Source organism: Melitaea cinxia, chromosome 5 (genome assembly GCF_905220565.1).
Source record: "Melitaea cinxia chromosome 5, ilMelCinx1.1, whole genome shotgun sequence".
Lineage (NCBI taxonomy): Eukaryota > Metazoa > Arthropoda > Insecta > Lepidoptera > Nymphalidae > Melitaea > Melitaea cinxia.
The window spans coordinates 1,962,006-1,982,899 of record NC_059398.1 but is presented as its reverse complement, the minus strand read 5'-3'; the positions used below and the strand labels follow the sequence as shown (position 1 = coordinate 1,982,899).

At 32.0% G+C, this 20,894-nt stretch overlaps 1 protein-coding gene across 1 annotated transcript in view; it reads left to right on the top strand.

Annotated features, from left to right (window-relative positions):
- The window catches only part of LOC123653637 (integrin alpha-PS2), a 112,545-nt gene that overhangs the window by 75,912 nt on the left and 15,739 nt on the right, over window positions 1-20,894 (top strand). Inside the window, exons 4-5 of the mRNA XM_045589630.1 lie at window positions 13,123-13,249; window positions 15,318-15,379. Coding sequence (XP_045445586.1) covers window positions 13,123-13,249; window positions 15,318-15,379 — 189 coding nt within the window. The remainder of the gene's footprint in view (window positions 1-13,122; window positions 13,250-15,317; window positions 15,380-20,894) is intronic.

Sequence of the window (20,894 nt, the reverse complement as noted above, 5' to 3'; positions counted from 1 at the left end):
AAAATAATCATAACAATATTACCGAAACGAGACAAGCGTTCACAAAAACACATCGTGATTTACATCGCGAAACGATAATTTTTTAATAACGGCGCGAAATTTTTACTGCCGTCCCGCGGATACTTAAGCAAACAAATTGTCCGGTGATTTGTCAGACGGATTCCTGAGTTCTTGCTGCACGCGTACCTAATATGGCGTCGTTGACAGCTACGTGCGTCTGTTTCGGACGCGTCCTTATACGGCTTGTGTTATTGTCTACCGAGGATGTCTTGGATATTTTTACGTTTCATCCATTTTCGGTTTTTTTTTTTAATTCTATTTTTACCGCTATTGTTTTTTCCTGAATTTATAATTATACCTTTTTTAGTTTTATTTTGTACACCGTGTCCTGATAATCCATCGATTCAGCCTTTAACATCCAACTGTTAGACATAGGTCTCTTTCTCCATGTAGGACAACAGTCGGCGCTTAATCCACCGCCCTGTTCCACTTCGGGTTGACGCATATATTCCCTACTAATAGTAACGTTATTCCCTACTAAGAGTAACGTTATTCTCTACTAAGAGTAACGTTATTCCCTACTAAGAGTTACGCTGTGTGTCTACGGCATTAAAGAATATAGCCACCTTCTCTCTTCCCGTGGGTGTTGTAAGAGGCGACTAAGGGATAACACAGTTCCACTTCCACCTTGGAACTTGAAGCCGACCGATGGCAGGATAACCATCTAACTGCTGGCTTTGAAATATACAGGCCGAAGACGAGCAGCAGCGCCTTCAGTGCGACAAAGCTAGCCCTGCGGTCACCAACCCGCCTGCCCAGCGTGGTGACTATGGGCAAAACACATGATTTCACGCTATTTTTGGCGAACTTTTGGAGGCCTACGTCCAGCAGTGGACTACACTATGCTGAAGTGAAGAGTAACGTTATGAGTAACGATCGCTATCAGGTGTATATGATAACAATCAGAACCGACAGCTTAACGTGCTCTCAGAGGCACGGTAGGGTACCCACAAAGACAGAAATCCAAACCGGAAAGAAATATTTGTACAATGTTGTCAGTTACGAGTATAGCCAAGTTGTATTGTTAGTCTTTGATAACAATTTAAGATATTCATCTTAAATTAATACCGAGTCTTGAAAAAAAGGTTGTAGGTTAAAAATAACATTAAATTCATTAATAACACACCATTTAAATCGTATTCATCACAAACAAGAAAGAATAATGTTGAATTAGACACGCGCGTAGTTTGTTGCGAGTGTCGAAGAGTTAGAATTATTCAGAAGTGTCAAATACATTTGTTTGTTGATTCGTATATTTATAAATATAATAAAATAGACAAGCGTTTGTATTATTGACTATTTCTTATATAATTATGCTATAAAAGAATTATGCTGAAGGTACAGAATAATATACAATTTGATGCCATTTCGGATACAGATTTTAAGTCTATGGTAGTTTTTGTGAAAAAAATATCAATCAGCCTGCGGTGATTCTGGCCTCTTTCATTAGTAAGCATTCTTAAATCTATTATTTAATTACAGCCCTTTAAAGCATTCGTTTCGGTTAAATGTTAATGAGATTGAACATATACATAATTACATATATATTATGAAAAAAAATATTACATAGAATTTTGTTATTTATTAATTTCATTTTTTTAACATTCTGATCAAAGGTATCATGCAAATTGCTAAGAATGGGATGTAAATAGAATATCAATAAAAATAGATGTTTTTTTTAAATACTTTGTTATCTAAATTTTCAGTATTATCTAATTGAAAGTACAATAATAATTGTGTTTGCTTGCAAACTAAATAAAACCAACTTCAATTACATTGACCAGTAATACAACGACGGCAGACGAACAATAGCCAAATAGGCATTATTAGAAATTACTCAAATGGTACCCCCGAAGATCTCGATTTTAATTTAATGGGACCATATGAAAAACTTCTTCTTCGTCTTTCGATTAAAAAAAAAGTCTTTTCGAAATTGATCCAACCAGTACAAAGTAATTAGGTAGCACACATAAAAATACGGTCTAATTAAGAATATCTTCCTTTTTTGAAGTTGGTTAAAAATAGACTGCTGTTTATGTCTATGTTAACAATTATCTTCAATAATCAAATACAAATTTATGAAGACTCTAAGTACGACAGGCCTATTATTAAAATAATCCAACGATCTCCACTCCCTCTCAAGCTTGACCATGCTGTCAATTTAATTTTGTTTTCCTCCTTGTGTGGTCTCTTCCTCGTTTTCTATTCGTTCTTTCGGCTTCACTTTTTTTTATATACAACGCGATCATTTCTTCCTAAGGTAGCTTAAGGTTTTAGTTTACAGTTGACATATAGATACACGAAATTTTTGTGATAAATCTACATATGAATTAGGAATCGCTGTGGAAATCTAACCCACAAAGCTACCATTAGAAGTTAAAAAAAAGTAGTACAATTAGAGGAAGATATATAAAGGTAGTTTTATCGCTAAAAGAGCGATTCCAGACAACCTTTAGGACAAGGCATAGAAATAGAAAAGAAAAAATGCTGCAAACTACATCAACGGGCTGGTCAACTTTGTTACTCTTTTGCTCCATTTTCATTTTTATACAATAGTTCCTGGCTGTAAACATATAATTACGCAATATTCACGCCAGTCCATCTGTCTGTTCGATTTATCATGAATGCAGCTAATGCGAAATTATTCTATTGTGCGTCTGTGCATAACAAAGGAACAATGAGATTGATCAATGACACTCATTACCTATATGTTAACGTCGATGATGCGGATGACGTTGGTAAAAAGGAAAAAGGAACATCATTTCTTAACCTACTCTATAATAATAATTTTGTAATAAACCAGCTGATATAGACGAGTTTGGTTTTTTTTGCTTGTTTCACAACTCTCTGAGTTACGTATTAACATGTATTCTATGTATTATTTTCTAATGTTTACGCGAATTTCACTCATTATAATGAAACAACTTTTTTTCGGGAGGTCCTGCCGTGACCATGGTTGCTGTATCCAAAACTTCGGGCATGTAAAAAAAAAAATAATAACCCACGATAAAATCCGTAAAAGTTGTTTAATTATAATGAATTTTATGTTCAAAAAATAAAACGTAAAGATCAAAAACAGAAATATGCTATTGCTAATACAAAAACATGGTTTCTATAAAATTATTGTTTCATAAAACACAGGTAATCTTGTATTAAATGAAGATCACTATATCACAAGATCAAATTCATTCAGATAAAGACCAAGATTGTAAGAAATAAACCTGAAAGGCTCAATTATCTATTTACATAATGTTTTGTCCGTGATGTATCCAAATGTGTTATGTGACTATCTTTACTACATTATTTTACTTTTCTGTCACACAGATCTGTGTCGTTTCTTTTATAAGATTAATCTTGCCAGTTATGTACTATGTAATATTTGTCAGAAGGTTATCGTGTTGTTAAAAAAAGTACGAGAATTACAATTATCTTTTTTCTATTAATGGTTTGGGTTCATTTTTTATTCTTCTCCTTTGTACAATATTACAAAAAAAAAATAGTAATCGTCAAAAGGGTTGAATTGAAACTCAAATATCATAAAATAATTTAATTTTATTACTTTTTAAATTACTCATAATCCTTTCACTCTTTTGAGACGTCCATGAGAAGTCTCAGGTTATCAGCTAGTTTACAAAAGATCCTTTTAGTTATTTGTATGTATGATTCACCGGTCACCACGTTCAGTCAACCAGAATGACAATCCGTTGGCGCCATACAGCAGTAAACGCTGGATACAATAACTTATTGTTTGCGCTGGGTAAGAGATAGTCCGAATACTCGGAGACGCCTATTAATAAATTCCGCATAATTTACACAATTGTGCTTTATGATTAACTTTATAATCAATTACATAACTTTGTATATGAGATTTGTGACGCTAGCTTTCATGTATATGACTGAATTTAAAAGGGTTACATATTATATTGACTATTGCTATTATGGAGACATGGATTTTTACTTTTTTTTTATGTCTATGCTGATGATTATTAGGTATGTAATTTGTTAGTACGTTATGGTCATAACTGGATCTGTTTGTTACGGGATATATGGCATATTTTAGCTGATTATGTTCATGAGCAGAGTAATCCATTTTCGAAATCCTTTGAAATACTTTTAAAATTATGCGACTTGGTTTATAATTTAATATGCTACATTTATCGATGACGATGTTACAAAGTCTAACAATCCTTAGAAGGAAGACAAACATTAAAGTCTTGATCATTCGTCTGGACAGGCGGTCTGAATTTGGTCTGGACGGTACGATTGTTGGTATCATTTATCCAGGACTGTTGAATGGTCTGTATGGACTTAGGAATAAAATAGAGTGCTTTCTTAAGGCGCGTTTAAGGCACTGCCGACAAATAACGTGTTTCTGTTTTCTTTTCACTCTGGCAATATGATGGAAATTGGGCGCTTGGAACTGATTAAATTTTTTGATGGTTTTTTTAAAAGTATTTATGAGGATTTCGTATCTAAAGTCGAAACCTACGACTTTGCAGTTTTTCTTTAGTTAGAGGGCCTCTTTATACATAGAGAATGGAGATAGTAGCTGAATACAAATTTTACCTTAGGAATTCGGGGGTTACGTTTATATTGGTACTAATGTTTATTATTAGCGGAATAACTTCTAACCCTATAGGTATCTATAGGAGGTAGGAGGCGTTCTCGACAGTGGTATATGTATTTTATTTATACTGTTCCAAATAAAAGTATTTTCTTTCACTTGGCGTAATGAAAGATTCTCTTAAACAAAAAAGTATATATGTCCATAATGATGGTAGTTCTATGAAAACATTTAATGCTCAATTTCTCACATAGGTTCATTGTGCGGCGCGCCCTGCACGGGTCGGCGCGGGCGCAAGATAGCGCACGAGTAACGAAAGAGGGCGGGGTCGGGCGCGAAAATATTAATAAATTATTTTATCCCGTGCATTACTATAATTAGCTGGATTCTGTGCTCGGGGAGATAACATTCTCTAAATTCTGCTACGTAATGCCTATCCATAAGATATTTATTGAGGGCTAGTTTATTGTAAAATAAAGTCGACTTTACTAGCTTAGCTACATTATATATCTGTACTTATAACACGAACTGTAATATTTAGTTCGAATTTTTTATATTGATAATATTTTTTCAAATTTTTGGAAGGCACTCCATATTTGTCACTGGAGAGATTTTTTCCTTTCGTGTTTCCCTCCAATACAACAACTTCTTAAAAACTTTTCGGTATCGACTGAACATGTGTTCAATTATGTATACTCCAAACTCTTTAAATAAATTTTATTCTTATGAATCAGAATCGTACAAATAAAAATAAGTTAGGAACTACTAACTAACGTAACTATGTACAGGTTACATTTGTAAACTCAACCCTGGAGGTAGTAATGGCAATGAATGATGATAAGATGCTGGAGCATCCGATAGGGATGACCTTTGGGCAGTTAATTTCCTTCACGATAACAACTCGTGCTGTTCTTATTATTTATATCATCCTGGCGCCCGATGATAGATTTTTAGCCCTTTTATTATATTCATTAAGATACTATATGTCCCGACCTGGAACTTAGGGATGAACAGTAGGTATATTAATAGTGCAGTACAGATAAAATATTTTAACATAAGTACACATAGGAGTCAATTACTCTATGTATATAATTATGTTCATTTTTTTTACAAATCTGTTTAAAACAGAGAGGTCATTTTAAGGGTCAATGTATGTATGATGAGATTAATTTATTACAAAACGCATCAACTGGAAACAGTAGCGTAAAAGTAGAATAGTGTACTGTGCAGTAGTATAGTTCTACGAATGTATAATCTTTTGCTATTGTAAGCGAGACAATTTTATGTCTAATCGGAAGTTCCACTCAAACTGAAGCTAATCTCATATATTAACATATCTCGAAAATTGTTCCGTTCGTCAGTTCAATCTCAAATAAGTTAACTACGTACAATTCAAAGGTCAGCCTGGTTTTGAAAGCGCCCTGACTTATTTTAATTTCCATATAATATTGATAAAATGATCTATGTAAAATGGGCACTACTAAAAGTGCTTAATCTAACCATTTTATCCCTATTTTAGGTTTGTAATACAATCACGATTCTGACTGTAACATCCCAGTGTTGGGCATAGGCCTCTTCCTCCATGTAGGAGGAAGATGGGAGCTTAATCCACCACGGTGCTGCACTGTGGTTTGGCGGATTTGGAATTAAAATAAAATAATTATTACCAAACATTAAACCTACGAAGGAAGGTATAGCAAATACTACAGACCGATCTAGACGCCATGTGTTTCAAACAAGACCCTTTACGGGTTATCACGTACAAGTCTCTGTCCCACTTACTATTTAAAATCCACTTCCATATTCAGCTTGGTCTGTCATAACTGTACCGAACTGTAACTCTTACACCGAACTATTAAAAAGTGGACTCAGAGTTTCCCTTTTATGTCCTTCCTGCTCACCCTCATTGATAACGGTGTAACATGCGCACAATTAGATGTTAGCGGTCATAGAAAAAAGTTGATTCCACTATGTGATTCACAGTTAGGATCACATATGGTATCGGTGAATGAGTTTTATGGAAAGTTACATTCTATCATCTGTGCCCATATCATGTATTTAGACTATGGACATTACGATAATTATAATATAAATACGAGTGTTGCTGAGAAGCTGGTAAAATAGCAAGTAGGAGGATAGACAAAAAACTAAAACCTTTTTGATTTGGAAAAGATACTTACAACACTTCTACAGACGTATCACTCTTCTTAATTTCCTACGAGACATCATTCCTGGTTTTATCTGTGTTGACGGCTACTATTCAGCTGCAGTTAATCGTATATAATGTTGATTATATCGTGTGTATGGCAATTGGAGATAGTTTTTCTTTCTAAAAGATTATAGACCAATGTAGGTGTTTCTTATTAATACAAGCTACTATCGTTTACCATTAATATTTAATCATTTCAGGGATGAAGTTTGAGTGAAGTTGTGCCATAATCTGATTAAATTCTGATTCTTGTACTAACCTTAACAAATGTTTACAAGAAAAATAAAATTTTCAAACCCTACATGATCATCAAATGCTTTAAAAATTTTGGCGACGATTTACCAATTTTCACGACGGTAATGTAGTTGACATTTACAGTACCGAGAATGAGGTAATTTTATCTTGATTGCTCAAATTTATTCGTGAATTTTTTACTTCTTTACTCGACAAGTTGAGGAAAGCGGGAATTAATTATTCGAATGCTTTGATGTTCATAATGGCCATGTTATGGATGACGTTTCATTTAATTTGGTGATCTTTAACATAGTATTTTATTTAGTCGTCTTGATATGTCATCAATTATTTCGTTTGGTTGTAATTCTTATGAATATCATCCTCTAATAAAAATTTTAAGATCACAGTGTTTCTTTAGGAAGACATCATTTCACTTCCTAATGCAAAAGTTGGTCAAAAATTAATTGTGTATCCGTTACAAAATTAACTTCCTACGATAAAAGTAGATCTATGATAAAGTATTTTATTCAAAAAGATTTTATTTAAAAAAGCATATCTTAGAAAATTTAAGTCAAACAGCAGACTTTAAAAAAGAAAATAAAAAAATATAGATTTATTTTCAAACGTGGAATAGTTACAACGAGACTTTGAATTCATACAAACATCGATATTATAACAGTCCATAAAATAAGGTTTCACATCTCTCTATTCCAGCCAGTTCTATTTCAACCGTCGAACTAGGTTGACCTATCGGTCTATAGTCTTTTTCTCCTGCGTCAAATAAGTCCACTCCTTGTACGACTATTCCCATTCAACCTCCGTCCATATACAGCGAGTAACTGCGCTGTACCGATGCTGGCGACTTTTTCTCTTCTCCTAAATAGCGTAACGCGGGATTCTCGAAAATTAACAGCGCTCTGTGAATAACGGTGTTGCCGTTATATGAAGTGAAATAATCAGTATGGTGTTGCCATTTGTAGTGGAATTTATTGATGTTTTTTAAATGGTATCAAACCTTTTGTATATAATACATAAACTTTCATACAATAATATGGTGTATCGAAATTAAAATAAATAAATATGTGTATCAAAATCAGTTTTATGTTCTTACCATAGTATTCTTGGCCCAAAATTTTGTTCTAGCAAAAAAAGTAAATCTCTAAGATGGATTTTCTTCGATACATACACGATCTAGGGAAAAGTTTAATCGAACCAATTATAGATAATAGAATTCACTATAATTGTCACTCAATTTTTTTTTAACAAAAGACAATTTCGATCAATTGTGTCACCATCTCCCGTAATTTCTCTAAATTGAACGATTAAATACAATAAAACTATATCGGATAGTGGCAACACCGAAAATCGATTAACTGCGCATGCGCCGGCGACTACACACGGTGTACCGAGTGGTGTTTAATGTTATAGTGATTACAGCGTTGAATTTACGTTTATAAGCAAACAATGGTGTGATAATAGAGCCGACATAAAAATAGCCGTAACGTTTTCCCATAATGTCCACCATCAAGCTAACTCCTTATCTGTAGATTGTTGTGGGTCGCGATTTGATGCTACTTTTGTATGGGTAATTGTTTGTGTGTGTGAAGATGGTAGTAATACTTTTAAAATTGAATCTTTAAAGATGCACCATATTAACTCTACCTTAAGTTTGTGTAAATTAATAATTAGTATACAATAGAGCGAACATATGACTAGTGTAAGGTCCTTTACAAAATAATAATGAAGTTAAAAATATGTTCTGAATTAGGTTTTATTTTTAACCTTAATATTTCATGGATTAGCAATCGGAAATTTATTATCTGTTATAATGTTGTCATTGTAACACGATTTTGATAGAAGTAAATTTGCTGTAGAATCGTACTAATAGGTTTGTATTTTATTGTATTAGTATAGTCGCAGCTTAGGATGTTTTATAACTTATTGTTCTATGTTTTCCTTTAACATAATTCGGAAACAGATATCAATTTAAATATATTACATTGACTAAATAACGTTACGTAAACGTCCATGCGTGTGTTCGTCTACGAAATTTTAGACTCAATATTCGGATCAAATTGACTGTGACCGTGTGGTTCCGTTATTCGTTTAATTATACTCATCGCTATTAAATATTTTTCTACAATAAATTAGTTGTGTTTCCCTATAAGTGAACACAGTGAACAATTATTTTCATTATAATATTTTGTAATTTTCTTAAGTGGAAACATGGCTGGTATATGCGGTATCTTGTTATTATTTCTTATTTTATGTGATATTGTACTGTTTGTTGGCAATGAAATACCTACATAGGCCGTAGACGGGCAGCAGTGTCTTCGGTGCGACTAAGTCAGCCCTGCGGTCACCAACCCGCCTGCCCAGCGTGATAACTATGGGCAACACACATGAGTTCACACCATTTTTGGTGGCACTGTGATAGGCTGAAATGATGATGATAATGATGATGATGTACTGTTTGTTTCTCAAATACAAATAAATACAAAATCAAATATATTTTTAATTGTTTTAATAAATAATCATTTCTGTGTTATCAATTTCGTTTTTGTAAAATTAACTGAGTTTTAAATACCGCGTCTGTAGAACAGGTATGTATAAATGTACAATGTAATATGTACAATGTAATAACTATTTTAACACTATTACGCGGTTTACGCAGATATACGCGCTTATACTTACAACTGTCTCATATGTTTATTAATATTTAAGATTTACACAACAGGGGCAGATTAATATTTCAGTTAAAAAGTCTTTTATTTAAAATAATATTATTTGATATATCCCCAAGCATGTTATGAATTATTATCGTGGAACCTTAGAATAGTCGATCAATCTATATAAATAAAACAACTGCGCTAAATTAGTCAATGCTTTGCTTTTGCGTTTGTTCAGTTAGTAAATAATAAAATCGATCATAATTATAAGCAACGCAACTTACAAACTTTGACACTACAGAAATGGTAACTAAATAAAAATGTTGAATCCTACCTAACCCACACATGGATTATGCGTCATGTTGCAACATGTGGATTAGCACTTATGACATGTTACAACAAAACCAACAATGGCAAGACAAATGTCGTAAAGGTTACGTACAACGAAGTGATCAAATAACGCCCAGGAACGAGGCGTGAAGGAAGCATTGTTTGTGATTTATAATAGAACTACAGACGAACTGTTGTCTTCTAAACATTGCATATCTGTTATGTTGTAGACATTCCTCGGTCTATCTACGACAAATAGCGTTTTTTTTTATTGACTATAGAACCTCATTTCATAAATATTAGTTATTGCGTCGCCGTCTGTAACGGATATTGACTAGAGGATTGAGGTAGATTAGGTTAGTTAAGGCCACAGCAAGATATATCTTACTTAAGATTTTTAATGCAGTCCGACTGGGGAAGAACTTCGACCTTAAAGAAGATCATAACTAAATAATAGTTCTTTCAAACAGTGTTGTGTTCCTGTGGTGAGTAAGGTGACCAGAGCTCCTAGGGGTGAGGGGAAACTGTCGGGTAGGGTCGCCAACGCGTTTGCGATGCTTCTGGTGTTGCAGGTCTATAAGCTACGGTAATCGCTTACTACCAGGAAAGCCGTACGCTTGTTTGCTAGTTATGAATAAGATATAAGCTTCTGACAGAATGTGAAAACTAAAAAATTCTTAACTCTTAGTACTAAAATGTCTTATAAGGAATATAGTATACGAGATTCCTAACAAAAATCTAAGGCTAAAGATGAGCTTCCACATTCATCGCAATGACTCAGATACGACGGAGCGTGATTCAGCCAACAAATTCATGCAAAAAAACGGACGCGAAACAGCTGATTTGAAAAATAAAGAACATGGTTCAATGAACTTTCTGGACAATGGTCCCTTAAGGTTTAAATATAACATATTATCGAGTTGCCTGTGAAAATGATTTTTTTTTTGTTATATTTTTGTCGTTTGATACGACTTTCATTACAACGATGTCATTTTGACAAATTAATTAATGAAGTGTCAAAAGAAAAATGACATGATCAGATTAGAAGGGCTTACACATTTTGTAGAGTAACTTTTAATGTAAATACAAACTGGTTATGTTTTAAGGAACATAACATAACATTCATTGCTATATTTATATCAAATCTATGTTAACATTTTGACTGCGTCACCGTGTCAAAAGTTTTGAAGCAAACTTCTTTAAACACGCTTAACTTGGGTAGTTAGCTGGTGAATGCGTGACGAGAGCGTTACGAAAAGTGTGATCGGGCGAGGCGAGCAGAAGTTGAGAAGCAGATATAAGTTAGTGAAAATCACACTTACACACTTGTTTTGTTTTTTAAACGTGACTGCCCGCGGTGCGGTGATCATTCTGTTTCATGGGTCCATTTTACTTTAAAGAGTTCTTTTAGATTGGACTTAGGGGACATTCATTAATTACGTGAGTTCAGAATAGGGGGGAGGGGTCCAATGAAATCTCACCAAATCTCATTTAAACCGAGGGGGGATAATCGAAAATCTCATATCAACATCAGAACATATAAAATATTACAGATATAAAAAAAATTAAGAGTTCATTATATCTGCTAAAATAAATCTCATGGCTAATAAAATAATTTTCTTTTTGCTTTGAATTTTATTGAATTTAAATAATTCAACTATAGTATATACTTGAACAGTTTATTATTTTCCGATAATCTCTATTATATTCAGCGTCAATCTCACTTAACGGGGGAGGGCTCTAAAGTGATCGAAAAATAGCTCACGTAATTAATGTATGCATGTATGCCCCCTTATACGACAAGTAAATACAAACATCTACTTTTTATATATTAAAAAAATAACTAATAAAATGACAGAAAAAATTGTTTTTACCTCAAAAAAGGGTTACCAATAGTAAAGTCTGCTATTTTGTCAATGTTTGAATTATTTTGGAAATATTTAAAACCTCGAAATAAAATATATTTTTTATTTACTTGTATTTCTTTAAAAAGATAATTTAATATATAGAGATTACATTTCCGCCAGATGTGTCTGTTATACAAAACAGCACGCGAGTGTTGTTTGTTTGTTTGTTCGTTATTAACTCTAAAACGACGCGTGCGCAGATGGGATTGTTTTTATTTGATTTAATAGAGGGGAGATAGGGGTGTCAAATCACTGCACTTTTTCTTATCGCCATAAACATGGTAAACTTAGCTTTCGACGCATAATTGTATTTGAATAACGATCTTCAACTTAATGATATTATTACAAATCCTTAAACTTTAATGCTTACGTATGTTACAAGTCAAAAAACTTTAAATGCCTTCACTTCATATACGATAAGATACATAGAGTTTATTGCAGAATTGCAGATAGTTCTTCTATTACTACTGCTTATGATAACAACCTGGATCCACTTTTTCCATCCATACTTCTGTGCTCCTGAAAATTTAAATTAAAAGTTGTGAATGAACAGAACAAAAAAAAAAATACAAGAAAAAAAGCTTTTTAGATACTTCTCTACGTAACTTTTATTCACGTTTTCTTTTCTGCTTATTTTTTTAATAAAATGCAGCTTAAATAATCATCACCAACCCTATCGCGTGTATTACTCCGTACGATGGAGGTGTTATATTTGAAACATTGAATGTTAAGTTCATACATTTCTATATAAAGCTCGCGGGCGTGTTCTTTCAGGAATCGGTGAACTTATGAAGGATGTTATGATCGTAAAATATAGTTGACATTATGAAACTTTGTCGGATTACGATTCTAGGAAAGGTTCATTCACCTGGGCTTTGCTTTTCGTGGAATACTAGACGCACCTGTGGTATTATTACTTATATTATGTTGACTGTAATTTATAGTAAAAAAGATATTAAATTAAGTCAGCATATGCAAACATATGCATTTAAACTAAATGTTCGTATTTGTATCATGTTTCCATAAACGGAAAATAAAATAAAAATGTGTTTAAGGAATTAGGCAACAAATTGGTTATTGTTAAGTTATTAACGTATATTATTTATGATTATTTTTTACAGTTAGTTATTTTTATTTTATTTGTTATAGGCCTGCGCCCCTCGCTACGTGTCCTTCGTGACAGCGAAGCTGAATCAGCGTGACCCTGTTGGTTCATGCTTCGTAGCCATGTCTTCTGATGCTGTTGACGTCAACGAATTTTCACCTTGTCGTAATTGTAAGCACCGTATATTTTTACCAATTTCCATTTAATTTTTAATTTTTTCAAAATACTTATGTAAGTTTCTTTCTGCAAAAGTCGTTTATTAATTACTTGGTAACATTTTAACTATTTTTTTTTGTAAACTAAGTCATGTAGAAACTACCTTATATTTATTCATTTGGACGTATAAATAATACCTAAGTGTTTGCTATATTATCTATTTAAAAAAAAACACGAATCGAAAAACTTTTGATTAGCGTTATGGCTGCGGTAAAAGCGCGCCAAAGTTCCCGTCACTTCCTCCGGTAATGGAGGATTGAGAGGGAAAATTAGCGTGACGTTCCTCGCGGCGACGTGACTTTGATTTATGATAAGGCTGCCTTCACTTTAACGATTTTATTATACAAAACTAAAATTCCTAGATTATATCAATGTAGTAAAAATATTAAATTTTCAAACAATAAATTTGAAATCGTAATAAATTATTTACAATATTTCCTGGAATACAAATATTATAAAGTTTATTTTTTATTTTATCTGTTCTAAATTTCAAATGCTTAAGTTGATTCTTCTTTTGCCACATTGTTTTAAAGACCAATATATATATATATTTAGTTCTCAATAGTCTAAACTTAATTACGTAATCAGTTTTAAAATTGAAATATTTAAGTTTCACACAGCATATTAGAAAAAGATTATTTTTTGTTATTAATAAAATATGTATGTGCTATCAAAAATGGGTTTTAGATATTTTGTACTCTGTTTAGGGTTCCGATCGCTGGACGAAGGTATGTATGTAGTAGAAATCGATGTCTATGCACTTGTAGGGAGGATCTGGGTTAACCAAACAATTGGTTAACTTGTCTTCCGAACCATTACAGCATTATTACATGTCTAACTTCACTCCGTCGTGATGTATACAACTTCATTGTGATAATTACAAACACATACACTTTCAAAAACACATACATACATATATTATATTTAGCAACATATGTATATAAAAACTAAGACATTTATAGTTGCTTGTTAGACGCAAATCGCGCATCATTCATGTAGCTTGTATATAAGTGTTATGTTATGCGTAAATGTATATGCTTGCATCTATGTATAATTGTATATGTTACACACGTTTAGAACAATTGCATGTATAATATTTATATATTAAATAAAATATTATAAAGTTCATCTACAAATATATTATTAAAATACAGATATTTATTTATAATATTATAAAAATAGGATTATTTATATAGAAAATGTAATTGTTTATATCAAGTTGACTTAATAGATCAACTGATGAAAACAACTACAAATATATAATATATTATATCAGTTATTGACATATTTATATATATGTATGTATAATTACTACACATACAAAAAATAATTTACACAAAAGTTTTTATAAGGTGATTAATAATATATAATAAAACTGCAATAAGGTTTGACGTAGAGTCAATATCACTGGTTTCGTGGAAGCAAGGTAGAAGAAGGGTAACTTCCATATCACATTTTTAATATATAAAAATCACGTTTCACGGTGTTAGTAGTCGTATAACTTGGACCTATTTTTTAATTTTTTATGTGTGTATTTGGTAGGTCGGAGAATAAATTTATTTATTGATTTATTTAATTTCAAAAGTGAAAGAATTATTATGGCACAACATAAGTCATGGAGTTTGGTCGTATATTTCATACCGCTACGTAATGGGGTTTCCATATCCAGAATTTTTTTTTCTATCTCGACTTCATGTTTCGGGTTAGCTATTACAAATGTATGCGTATATGACATAAAAAAATATTATTAAGACTTCTTGCAAACTGATACAAAATAGATTTTTTTTAAATTAAAACGATCAATTTGTATCAAATGCAAAAGGCGACCTTATCGCTTACATAGTGACTTCCAGGCGACATTTAGGCACTAGACTATCATAATAATGTATGGCAAGTTACCTTTCTAAGTAATCGACAAATAAATGATAAATAATAAAATATTGTAATACCAACATTTTCCGTTATAATCGTTAAAATGACACACTATCGTGAACTGTGATTAATTGAATTTAACAATTTCCAGCGAGCCACGGCCAGCGCAAGACGGGCGTGTGTCAGGCCGGTTTTTCTGCGGCGGTCTCAAAGGTGAGTAATGCATTGTAATAACAGTAATCACGCATAATATGAGGCGGTGACCGGAATGTTTGTCGAGCTTCTGTAAACGTTCCTTAATGCCGTTGTAAGACTTTTTGGGTTTTGGTAATGTTTTACATATGTTATTTATTCGCGCTTTGTACGGATAACTGTTTTTATTGGCTAAGTTCTATTAGTTGATACTCACTATTAGTGTTAGACTCAAAGATTTAAAATCTTTGGTTAGACTACCTATCGTTAAGTAAACTTATTATATATGATTGTGTTGAGATTTGTTGTGACTGCTGTTCTAGAATATTTAGAATATTTAGTATTATTGTAATAATAAAATATTAATGACAAAAATTTCGTAGTTTTGTGCATTTAATTTCAAATATATATTTTCAGTTTTATTTAAATATAAGATATCTTTATTTATTATAAAAAAAAATATTAGTTTCGAAGTAATATCGATTTCTATAAGTATTACGTTCTTTTTATAATAAAATTTTGTAAGGTATGTCTTGCGTTCGATCTATGTGATGTTTTTTTTTACCTTGATTAAATGCAGGTGAAAAAGATAAAGTATCTACTACTCATATAATTAAAATTCTAAATGGATCCTTTTTAAAATTTTCACTAACCAATAATACATTTTATTTAAAACTATATGTGCCATAGAAAGTTTTATCTTCAAAGCAGTATTATTCGTTACAGCTTTATCTAAATTTATAGCTGAAAATCATATCAGCATCCTATATCTCCGATTAAGCGCTCCTTTTAGAGCCGGTGTCGATATCGATACGATCAGTTCGATGAAGTTAGATTTATCGATAACACGAAAATGGTAAAATGTATCCCGATAGATCGTTACGCAGATTTGTTTTAAATTATTATAATAAAAATTCGAATGGCTTTATTATCTTGATAGATACTGGTTCTGAAATGGTTTCGTATCTGATGGGTAGTACATTATTTTTATATACGTAATTTAACGTACATAGTTTTACCAAATATTTACGATATTATAACAAATAAACCTCTGATCCTTTGAGTTTATTTATTCAATCACCAAATGTCAATCAATAAAAAAAAAACATGAATATCACAAAACAATTTTTTTTGCAGAGCGAATGTGACGACTTTGTCCTTAAGTAGGAAACATTTTTAGAAGGAGTGTCTCGTTTATTTTTATTATTGTATGTACTTACTATTGATGTTTTAGGACATCTTTCGAAAAGAAATGTTAAAATTTTCGATCACCAATTTAGTTATTTATTAATTTAAAGTGTTCCGTAGAAAGAACTTTCTATTTTCAGTTCGTTTCGTACTTTACCATTTTTTACTATTTTAAAGTTTAAAACAGTGTTTTCGTGAACCGAAACCCCGCAAAAGGTCTAACGTGTAAGACATCGTGATTTTACGATCGTGGGAATAGCATTATTTTTACCGTGTTGAATTATCATCGCGATCGCATCGCTGGTCGCACGTGACGCGCATGCGCGGCCCGCCTGAGCCCGCGCAGTCCTTATGAATTATTAAAAACTTTTATTGTTGCCAGCGCAAAAAAATATAGTATAACTACCGGCGATTTCTATTTCGAAAATAGGTGGGTTATATTGTAGATTGTCAGGGCGGCTTTATGACTCTCTCTGTTTGGTAACTCAAGTTTATTGATTTATAAATGGCTGACTGATTGATATATCTTGTCTTACAAAGTTGTAAATTGATTTGGAAAAAGGTTTTATATGTATTTCTTGAACTTTTTTTTTAGTTTTGAAATAATTAAAATTCAAAATAACATATACTTTAATTTTGTAACGGTCTTTTCACGTGCCTAAATTAAGTAATATAATAAATTAAATGTAAATTAAAAACACTAGAAAACTATACACGTTTGTAATAAAATAAATCGCTTCTCTAAATTAGCGCTAAAAACTTCATTCATATTCTCGTCGTCTTTACGATAATATTAATTTCTCGCGTGTTCACATAAAAGGAGTGAAGTTTGAAAACGTTCTTCCAAAAAATCTATCTCGTAAAAAAAGTGACAAACGTTTAAACGTGATCTGGTTTTTTAATGAATTACTTATTTTAATTTTTGAATAAAAAACGAAAATTTATTTAATGTTGGATTGCCTGATTAGAATACAAATGTTTAGATCTGGTATATTATGTCAATTATAAAAAAAAAATGAAATGCATATTATGAAGAAGTTAATAAGTACCCATCAAAAACAAAAAAATGCAACTGCTCGCATGCATGATCATAATGCAAATTATAAAAAAACATACTATTTAACTTACAGAATAAATGTGGATATGTACACATATATACACTAGTAAAATCTTATTCCTCCTATGGCAAAAATCAGTATTATGCTGATCACGCCAAAATTAGTATTATGCTTCGGGAATCTACACTAAGATTTTTTTATCTCCATTACAAATGTTAAGTTCAAAAGCATATCTTCCGACGCATCCGCATCCGCGTACTGATGCAAAGCGGCGACACAAGAAAGATTAAATCTTTTCGGGGAACAGAATCATAGATATTACAACTTGCATAAATCCTTTGAAACTACTCCGTGTAAGCTGATATGACGCGCTGATTCCTAAGATTAGCAGTAAAGGACCTTTATTGTTAGCAGTCCGAATTCAGATGGTCTAAGAAAGAAGTATATATATGTACTAAACCTTTTGCGCTAAAAAATAATTCTAATAAACAGATTTGTCTTTGTGCTTAAACTATTTCGTTTTAAGCTTGAAAAAACTTTCATTACTACCGTTCCAAATTTAATTTAATTGTAGGTTCTGTATATACAAAACTCATTTGCTTAAAACTTTATTTGCAATAAATAAGTTTGTATATGTATTTAAACTCCTTCGTCTAAAACTATCTTAAACGTCATGATACTCTATACAGCTTGTAATAAATTCGATAAGGTGTGAAATCGGTTCAATTGTTTCAATACTATTCATTGGTACAGCTTGTTGAATCGTAATGCAGATGTTGAGTTGTGGCTCACGATACAAGTGTACGATTTCAAAGCGAATGTTGCCAGATTTATGTTTTATTTTAGCTATCATCTTATTTAACTCCTTAGGTTAGTATCATTAATATCCATTTAAATATTTCTTTTTCTATAGCATTTTTTATTGCTTATCTTTTTCTTAATTTCGTTTGGTACACCAGCCGTGTTTTAAATCGCTTATCGAAGAAATGTTATACACATTCTAAATCAAATACTTTATTTTTATCATTTTATTTTTTCAGCCCTTTTCCTATGCAAAACAAAATTCCGTGTCATTGAAACGTCTCATACATTCTTTGTGGATTTACAAACATGGTTTCGGAACGTAGCCGTAAACGGTGGCCATTTGCAGACAATGGCGTTGGCGGGAAAAGCGATATGCGAGCCATTGTAAAATTGAATCGAAGACATTTAGGGATTTGTCCGAATAATTATTTTATTTATTGTTTTAAAACGCTTTCGTGCTTGTTTTGGTTTACGTTTATCCTAATTTGGAATAGGATTGCTTAAATTACGCAATGGCAAAATAGTAACGTTATTTTTTTAACCACAGATTAAATTGAATTATAATTTTATTTTATTTTACAATAATAAAAACTATATTAATTGAGAAAAATAAGTATTAATTTTAGAAAATAATATTTGAAAAGAGATTTGGTAGCGAGTTTTGTTTTTAAGACTTTGAAACTTTTCTTATTTTCTTTTAAATTTTATCTCCCTCTTGAATATTTCACTCGGTCTTAAACAATATAATATTGTTTTGTTACAACGGAACATTTCACGAGTTATGGGATTTAAAACGACGCTTATATTTATGGGTGATGATTGAATATTCAATTACAGGCAACCCGTTGATTTTAACGATCTCTAAGAATCGTTAAGCGTAAGTTGAAACCATGTGCAAACTTTATAAACTAAATTTTAGTAACTTACGAAATAATACACCATTGATTTAATATTCTAATATGTTGCGAAACGTAAGTCCATAAAACTTCAATTTGACATTCTGCCCCCACGTGACGGCGCCCAAACAAGCCGAGCGCCCGCGCATGGAGCTTGTCGCTCTTTATATGGGGTGACGCGGCGTACGCGCATATTTATCGGCCAACCGGCGCCCGCGCAATACTCTTATACGAATTGACAATGTATTAAAAGCTAATAAATCTTAATTCGTTGTTTTCATTTACATTGCTTACCATATAATTTGACCTATAACGTGACAAAAATGTGAATGCTATTTAATCATAAGTAACATCTTTCTAATCCAAGGACAAAAAGAGGGTAAGAGATAGAAAGGCAAAAAAAAGTCGAAAAGTTTATCTCAAGTGGCAAGTAACGACAAATCAATACACATGTTAAAAGATTCATCCTTTTTTTTTGAAGTGCGGCAGTTATCTGACACGTTCACACGAGTTTGGAGCGTCTGCGTTTTGTCCGATAACTTAATGGCTCTGAGATGCGTACGCGCATTGGATGAGGTCATTTTGTATGCAAATAGATATTGACATGTTTCTCAGTCCGAGATAACATCTTGGAGTTGTGGTTAACAAAAAACACGTGGAGATAAAATTAGCAAAAAAAATTGGATCTGTAGTTTACTGATTAGAAAAAGATACAATATATTATGCCGGTAAAAATATGTGCTTAAAAATGCTAAGGTTATCGAAAGTTGTTTACTAATCGATTCTTGGTACGATTAAGAAATAATGAATATTTATTTTGAGTTACGTAAAATGCATTAAAAATATTTAGACACTGTTTATGAAAGTAATAAAAAAGTGAATGGACCAGTATCAACAAATAAGCTCTCATAATCACGGTGCATCGTAAAACGTTAAGAATCATAAGTGCTCTTCACACATAAACAAATCAATTTTATCTCGGTGAAAAGTAGGCCTATAAAACAACCCCTACAATGTGATAACTGGAAGGTCATATACATACAAACCACAGTGCAGCTTTAAACATCATTACTAACTATGTTAAATTTTGATATTAATATGATAGTTTGCGTATTTAATTACATCGTTAACTATTCATTTTATTTACAACATTATTGGTTACAGCAAAGTTTTTAGAAATTTGAAAATCAATGTCCTAGATCCTATCTTAAAACTGTTAGAAATGTATAAGTTTAGATAGACGTTTGTTACTCAATCACTACAGAATAGCTGAACGAAGCTAGATGAAATTTGGCAAAGGATAGGTGATTTGTAATAGACACTAAATGATTTTTCCCAAAAAATGTATCTCTCGCTTGGGAAAAGATTTATTTCTGATTTTAAAATTTAAACTCTTTAGTGAGCTTAGGCAACAAACAAATATTTACGCCATTTTTTAGTCCGGAATAATTTACGGTTCTCTTGGAATAGCATTGAGTGTTATTTCCTGTTACATTATAATCCAAGGATTAATGGCCGGCAGGTATTATTAATGTGATGTAATTTATAAAACAAAAGTGTTTTTTTTTTTTTTTATTTAAATTTTAACAT